General features: G+C 36.6%; 1 protein-coding gene across 5 annotated transcripts in view; it reads right to left on the reverse strand.

Moving 5' to 3' along the window:
* SPIN1 (spindlin 1) overlaps positions 1-8,828 on the reverse strand; it is a 74,224-nt gene that overhangs the window by 44,842 nt on the left and 20,554 nt on the right. For 4 of the 5 annotated variants that reach the window (XM_008589640.1, XM_008589639.1, XM_008589636.1 and 1 more), the window contains exon 2: positions 1,339-1,548. In XM_008589640.1, coding sequence (XP_008587862.1) covers positions 1,339-1,390 — 52 coding nt within the window. In that variant the 5' untranslated portion in view covers positions 1,391-1,548. Of the gene's footprint in view, positions 1-1,338; positions 1,549-4,250; positions 4,316-8,828 lie in introns of those variants that run through there. The other variant, XM_008589637.1, reaches the window with a different exon arrangement.

The raw sequence follows: 8,828 nt of genomic DNA on the forward strand, positions 1-8,828 counted from the left end.
AACACTTTGATCAGCCAGCTTTCCTAATAAGAGGATAACTTCCAATTCAATAAGGAAAACAGGAGTGCTGAATTTGAATAGCACGCATTAAAAACTTTGAAAAATGAATTACTATTTCAAATGACAGCCACCTGAGAGGTTTAACTAGTCAGTAAAAACCTGAAAACAATTTATTCAATTGATGAAATGAATAAAAATATTTTATTATAAACAGTATGATCAAGAATCATAGTGCTATTAAATGTGTCAGGCACCTAGGTAAACAGGTGTTTGTTTACCTGACACACATTATCTATTATCTCATTTAGTCCTTAACTCCAATAGTTACATTAACAGTCCCATTTTTTAAATGATAAAAATTAAGGCTCAAGGCTAAGAAATACACCAATGTTTATACAGCTATTAAAAGAGCTGGGATTCTGAATAATAATAGGCTCTCAGATGACATCACTATCCCAAATTAATTTTATTGACAAATATTAAACATTTAATCTTTATAAAAGAGAACCTAATATAAATAAGATAAACAGTACTCAGAAATCTTAATCCTTGTGGCTATTTCTACAAAGGATCTACAAATAACAGTAGTAAATAAATTTAAGAAATAGTTCTAAAACACACAGCAATCATCTTGTAATATTAATAATAACTTGGCTAGCATAATTCTCAGATTCATTATCAAAAAACCTTAAAATGTTATGACACTATTTTCAACATTCAAATGTATATCTAAATGTTAAGTCCTAAAGAAAATATCATTTACCTATCTTATAGTGCACCTATAAAATTTTATTTGTCTTTGCTTTTGGGGGTTAAAAATCAGCAAAAGTCTAAACTTCTAGTTGTTAGCTGTGTGCCACAAAAATAAGAATTAATGTAATTTCTGTTAAATACTCATTTCTTTCCATACTAGTAAAGTTCCTTTACAGAAACATACAAAAAACTCAAAGTTTATCTTTTTTCCTTAAAGCTGCTCTCAATATCCTTATTTTCACTAAATCCAATACTTGTCTAAAACCTCACTTTCATTTCTTCTTTCAGAAAGAAATAACTCCTTTATTTTACTATAATCCTATTAAACAGGTACTTACAATTCACTTGCTAAATTTACTGGATATCTATAACTCACTAGGTTATACAGAAAAAAATTAGTGTGATCCCTACCTTTGAAGAAACTAACTCTGTTTTTTCACATATGTATATGTATTAAAAAAAAAAAATACTGGAAATCACAAAGCTTCAAGAATAGCAATCTACTAGGTACTGTGTGAAAATGCTCTTCAATTTCACACTTTTAAATGCACTATACTAAAACATGCGCAGAACCTCATTGCCTACCTGCATCAGCTCTGGACCGCTGGCCAGGTGTCTTCCCGAATGGGGTCTTCATTCATCTGTATTTAAGTGAGCAGCAGAGCTGCTGGACTAGGGTGAAAATTCAATATTCTCCAATTTGAAACTTTTCACAGAATGTCAGTGTTCTTGTTAATCCACCATCCACGTGTCTCTTCTACAAGTTCAGCAAAAATACGTGAAACCACAAGCACTCTGTAAAATAGTGAAATAGTTCATTACTAGGGCAACAAGAGACCAAAATTATGCCTAGTGAGCCATTAAACGACAAAATTTTAGACATATGTATTAGCTAAAATGCACTTTGCCCCAAAGCAATTAACTTTATTTCCGAGACCTGGGTTCCTAGGACAGGACAAAGTAGAAGGAAGAAAAGGAGGTCATAGACGACCCTTCAAAAGAGGAAGCCTGGGACATCTGCAAGACCCAAAAGTTCCTCAGAGATCAGCTTGCTTCCCCACTACATGCTAACAAACACATTCTGCTGCTAGAACTCAGAAAAGTGTGGATGCGGGGATTTCAGAAAATATTTAGACTGGCGTGGCCCATCTCCCTTATAGTACACAAAGAACCAGAGTGTGGTGGCAGGTACAGGGTTATGGGGGGGGGGGGGCAGGGGGGAGCTTGGGAAGTTATGTTCAAGACAGTGACAGCTAGGTGAAAGATCAGTGGGTCAAGGGTCTTGGGCAAGAGAAAGGATCATAACCAACAAGACTTTGCTTTTCCCTTTCTGCTCCCAAACTTCCAGAAGCTAGAGGAAAGGTCCAGTAACTTCAGAGGAGCCTCAAAGAAACTTCCTAATCTATGCAAATGTTAAGTGTTTTTTTTTTTTTTTTTTTTTTTTTTTTTTTTTTTTTATGGAAGCAGTTTTATCATTAAACCAAATTTGGTTCTGGGAATTTACAATCCACATAATGAAACATATTTTCATATATGTTCTCATAAAACACAAACCACATAACTACATTCAGTTCTCGTGTATTCCTCTTTATGTCTACAACTTATGGCCATGTGTTCACGAGGTTAAGAATTGAAGAGGATGATTAATTGTCTAGAGACTAAAATATAACAAAATAGTTAAAATATTAAAAAGTCTAATGTGGGAGGAAGAAAACAGTTTGGCTAAAATTCTAAACTATATAAACTTTTTTTTATTATTCAAGGAAGACAGATTAAAAACCAATGACTTTATAATTAATTCATTCAAAAATATTCAGAATGCACACTGTTTGAAGCTTAGGTAGGAAGGGGGAACAGCAAACAAATCAGTAAAGAAAATATATAGTATGTCAAATGGCAATAAATATACTGAGAAAAAACAGGAGTAGCACCTTTTCTGGGGGTAACTCTTACCAGTGCATGGTTTAAGTAAGGTCTCCAATGTTTCACATGGTCTTACTAAAAGCTACACCCAGCCCGTCTCACCACCTCCATGACCTACAGAGACTAGGCCTAAGATGAAGGCCATCAGGACAACTGGTTGCTTACCTATTTTTCCCTAAGAGCCTCTCCAAAAAGCCACACCAAGCTTTACATCCCTCTTTTACCTCATTCAGCACCAGAAATCTAAGCTTCCCTCATTCAACTCTCTTTTCACAGCAATCTATCTAATGGGAACTTATCACCCTTTTCTCCCTGCCTGCACAAATCTCTCCAGAAGGCAGTCTGTTTTCAGTAAAATGCTGTCTACTATCTCCATATGACCCTACCCATCAATATCTTCCTCAAATCGTGATTGTTTATATATTCCTCACTGCATATCCTTACACAATTTCTTCTACCCCTAAACCTCAATTTGGTAGCACATACCATAATACTAGTAATAACAGCAATCCCTTTTTATCACATCTCCTACCTACTAATCTTCCAGTCATCTGCACACACTTATTGAAGTATCTGGTTTACTTCCTTTACACCATGACTCCCATCAACATTTCTGGCAACCCCAACATCCACACATATGATCCTTTCAACACCTGCTCCCTTAGTTCTTAGACATCCTCACTTCAAACTACCTACCGCGCACTTCAGCCACCTACTTCCATAAGTCACAACCAAGACCTTTTCAATCACCAATAACTGTAATACCTCTGAAATCTTTATTTCAAGCATCCCACACTCAAAATCACCACCGCTTATTCCAGTTTTCTTATACTAACACTCTCAGCCCAACAATTCTGTGATGCAACCAGTACCTCCAATCTATAGCATTAAAATTGTTTTACTGTCCTGTTGTTTCCCTCAGGGCCTAATTACCTCATCACTCAGATCCCATGGATGGTCTATCACAATCACGATAGTTACCCCCTTGCTTTTCTCAATTTTCTTACCCTCTCTTCCTGTCACTGCTATGTGGCAAAACCCTAACCCAAATCCCTTCCTACGGTGCTTACAACTTAAAACAACTAAACATGGATAAGAAAAACATACAAAATTTCACTTCAAATTTATAATTTCATTATCTCAACTGAGCATTCAACAATACTACCCACACGCTCAGCAGATAAGCTTGATATTTGCTAGAAAAACAGAAGCAAATGAAAGAGAACTACTCATCACTGCACTACCAAATTGACCAACTGATCTGTACCCTTTGCTCCTGGATATACATATGAACTATCCCTGAGCCATGTTAAGTTCAACTCTGTTACTTGTTAATCAATCCCTTCCTTGTCCTCTGCATACATCTCTCTCTTACCACTAGAATATTTCCATCAGCTCACAATAATTAACACAGTATTTGCCAACTTTAAAAAAAAATCCCATGATTTCAACTCCCTCTTTCTGCCCCTTTATAAAACTACTTCAGAGATTAAGTAAAATTTTAACCTTCACAAATATCAATTTATCCTAGCTTAATAAATTAATTCATTCTATGACATGAAAACTTTACTTACTAATGTTCTAAAGCATGCAGTCTTCTCACTTGCAGATTTAAGCTTATCGGAGCAATATTTTCTGTTACTTTCCACTTCATTAAAATTTTCAAGTTCGACTTGTTAACAAACTTTTAAAACTTTTAAGAAAGATGAAGAGTTGCAGTGAATACAAGGGACTGTGTGAACAAGGTAAGAATGCAAAATTTCAGATGAAAGTCCTTCCCCATTTTTGAGCTGCAATTAATAAATACTTAAATCGCCTAATTTTATTCCAATTCCTCTTAAGACCAGAAAGTAATAAAGAGACAAATCAAAAAGAAAACACTAAAGAGTAATAACTAACCAAACCCTGGTTTTGTTTCAATAGTTGCCATATAATGCTTTGAAAATTCAGATGAATTAGATAGAGCTTTTCCTAAAACAAATCCTGCTCTTTTGGCTGGAAAAGGCTGAACTTAATTTGTTTGAGTTTTTGAAAAACACACCATCTTTACCTTAAGTTAATAAATAAGGAAGCAAAATCTCATTTCTAGGATAGCAGAGTTATAAAAGTTCTTTTCAAGTGTTACGGAAAATGTCAAAGGACCTTAACTACAAGGCCAAAAAAAAAAAAAAAAAAAAGACAGTTCTGTATTTAGAAACCCATCAACAGATGCTAAAACCATCAGGTAAAAGGTTGCTGGAGAACAAAATGTGTATGGTACCACAGATTACCTGCTAACTGCAAAAGGAGAAACGATGCTTTACAAATGGCAAGATCTGGCCCTTTGTTACCACCTCAGAGATCAAACAACCCCACTAAGTGAGTCACCCTCACTTTATCCACTTCTAGATGTGATATGATACAAATTACACCACATCACTTATAAACTGTTCTTGTCAAAAAATGTTCTACCTGCATCCAGTCAAGGCTTTACACCTAATTCCCAGTTTATAGGAAATACAGGTGATGCAGGAGCAAATCAGAAACCATGAGGAGACAAATTCAGAAAGGCAGAGCTTATAAAATGATAATTGTGCCACACCCTTCAAAAAGTCAATGTCATAAAAAAGAAAAAAGGTAGACATCCTGCTCTAGATGAAAAGAAACTAATGGGACCCAACAATTAACCACAATGAGTAAACCCTGAACAGATGGTTTTGGGGGTAACAAAGCTACAGAAGACATTTAAGACAATTGGGAAACTTAAATAGAGACTAAACATTAGATATTACGGAATTCTCATTAAACTTTAAAAGCACAACAAGCACCTGTGGTTATGCATGAGAAATACTCATTCTTAGGAAACACATATATGTCTACAAAGGTAAACTCATGTCTGCAAGTTAATTTCAAATGATTCAGGAAAAGAAGTGATACATGTACAAGGAATAAAGTGAATATGGCAACTTCTTTTTAAACCTAGGTGAAGGGCATATTAATGTTCACTAATGTTATTCTTTGAACTTTTCAGTTAGAAGCTTTTCATAATAAAAAGCTGGGGGGAAAAGATCCTGAACTTTCCTTTGCTAAGTTCATAATAATTAAATGTAGCTATGTATCCAGACTTGAAATTTTAGTAAATAACTTTTTAAAATGTGTTATGAACGTAAGTTTTTAAACTCAAAACTCCTTCTATAATGATCTCAAAGGGAATCACAGGGCTGCAAGTTAGCTCAGTTGGTTAGAGCATGGTGCTGACAACACCAAGTGTCAAGGGTTCAGATTCCCATGAAGGTCAGCTGCCCCCACAACCCCCACACCATCCCCCCAAAATCAAAGGGGATCACAAGATTCTCAAACTACTTACTAGAAAATGAATGTTCACTGATCATTCACAATGTGTCAAACACTGTTTTAAATGCTTTATGTGTATTAACTCATATACTACTCATAACCACCATATAAGATATGGACTATTACTATTGAAAAACTTTGGAAATTAAAATCTTGTTAAATAAAATTTATAGGAGGCCATAGGTTTGGACTGAGCTCCTGCACTAGGTCCAATAGACCAAGCTAAAATGGAGTTACTCACGCTGAAGTTCTATGCCAGTAAGCCAAAACTAAGCTGCCTATCTGACCTACCAAGAAATCAGGAGAGAGAGAGAGAGATAATACTAAATCCCCAAACAGGCCAGTTTTAAACAGCATGATAAGAGAGTTAGTTCCCTCTGCTTTAATCTTTACAAGGAAAATTACTTTGAAGCAACCAATCTGCGTTTTGTTCTGTTTCTGCCTTCCATAGACCTTTTCTGTCTAGAAAGCCAACCTCCTCGGCTCAGCTCACTGGAACACTCAATCTATTGGATGGAATAAGGTGTTGCCCAATTCTAGAGTCACAAATAAAAGCCAATTAAGATCTTAAACTAAACTTGTTGTAATTTTGTCTTTTGACAAACTGCAGCACAGAAGCCAAAATAATTTGTCAAAGTCATAGAGACCCCAAGTAGCATTGCTGAGATAAATCTCCTATTTTAAAAATAAACACATAAGATTGCTTCCATAAGGGAATAAGATTCCACAAAAATCAATGACAATGTATTCTGTCTCCAAAACGTTAAGAAATGAGTATTTCAACACTTCAAATATGAAAGCAGTAATAACCACAAAGTAGAAGCTACATATCAAAATATTGGTTGCCAGCTGCTATCATCAAACAGTGCTACTTATAAAAAGAAAACAGATTTAGAAACTGTTCAAGCAAAAATACTGGATCACTAATGGAAAAGTATACAAAAACACTAGTAGCCAAGCATGTCGAGAGTATACTGAAGTTTGGGCTGTCGACAAGTTGTCTTAAAACTGTTGTCAAAGACAGTTACATGTGTATGTAATCAGAAATATTTAGTTTGGATCCAGCAATTGCACCACTGGGTATACAACAGTCTCCCCTTATCCATGGTTTCACTTTCCATGGTTTCATTAACTTGTGGTCAATCAAGTACTGAAAATAGGTGAGTACAGTACAATAAAATAGTTTGAAAAAGAGGCCACACTGACAATTTTACAGTACATTGTTATTACTGTGCTACTTTATTACTATTGTTAATCTCTTACTGTGCCTAATTTATAAATTACACTTTAGCTATAGGTACATACGTACAGGAAAAAAGATAGTATATATAGGGTTCACTACTATCCGAAGTTTTAGGCATCCACTGGGGGTCTTGGAACATATCCCCCAAAGATAAGGGAGAACTACTGTATCCCCAAAGGAAATGAAATCAGTATGTACAATAGAGTTCTCCCATGTTTACTGCAGCACTATTCACTCTAGCCAACATAAGGAATTGACTTAAGTGTCCATCAATGGATGATTGGATAAAGAAAATGTAGTATACGCAATGGAATACTATTAAGCCATAAAAAAATAATGAAATCCTGTCATTTGCAACAACACGGATGAATCTGGAGAAAAATATGTTAAGTGAAGTAAGACAGAAACAGAGGGATAAACACTTCATGATCTCACCCTATACGGAAATCTAAAAAGGTGATCTCATAGAAGTAGACAGTAGAAAAGTGGTTACCAGAGGCTGGGAAGACTAAGGGGGAAAAGGTATCCATACAGATTGGCCAAAGGTCCACAGCACAACCATCTCTGCCTAAAACCATGGATAACAAGCAATCCCTCAGGGTCCCTGATGGATTTGGGAAGACCACCTGCAAGTATCATGTAAAGAATAGCCAACTCCTGGTAACAATGAACTAGTAATTTAGACAGTCCTGACAGCTACAAAATCAAAATGAAATTTAAAAGAACACCCCTAGCAAAAACTATCAGGAACCAGAGCTTCTTACAGAAATGTCTAATACCAGGTCAGGGGTAGGAAATAAATGAGGCACTTGGAACACCTTGTCATAGCATAAGCAAGGAAGCCATCAAAAACTACTGGAGTATGTCAGAGACAAAGAGGATTCTTTTGTACTTTTTTTTTTATTTTTTGCATATGACAAACTTCCATGATAAAGACTTGAACACACACACTAAACATATGCTTGAAGGCATCAAAGAATGTAAAAGATCCTCACTGAGGCACGATCTAGGGAGGGAAACCCTGCATTTGGATCTACTTTTATCCTTAAGAGGAAGCGCGCGCGCGCGCGTGTGTGTGTCTGGGTATACATGTACATCTAGCAGATTACATTTTAAAGACTGAATAATTTGAGGTCTAGGATGATATTCCGAGAGAGTATTTGTGCTTGCTTTGGCCAGGCATCTGATGGAGTGGACAGTCTGGGATCAACTTCGTTCAGTTTTAGGGATAAACATGTTAACGGCAGCCTTTAACAACAAGTGTTAAGGGAGGCTGAGAGGCTGACAGCTTGACAAGAAAAGGAGACAAAGATGGTAATCCAGGAACTACCAAAGGTGGGGAGGAGGGGGGACTGGTAAACCCACCTCACTTTCTGTTGAATCCTGAATTGTTGAACTTAGAAGCTGGGGAAAGGGCCAGCCCAGTGGCGCACTGGAGAGTGCGCAGCTTGGGAGCGCGGAGGCGCTCCCGCTGAGGGTTCGGATCCCATGTGGAGACCAGTTCCCGCTCACTGGTTGAGCGCGGTGCGGGCGCAACATCAAGGGTTGCGATCCCATTACCGGTCAGTAAAAAAGA

Source organism: Galeopterus variegatus, unplaced genomic scaffold (assembly GCF_000696425.1).
Source record: "Galeopterus variegatus unplaced genomic scaffold, G_variegatus-3.0.2 Scaffold5562, whole genome shotgun sequence".
Lineage (NCBI taxonomy): Eukaryota > Metazoa > Chordata > Mammalia > Dermoptera > Cynocephalidae > Galeopterus > Galeopterus variegatus.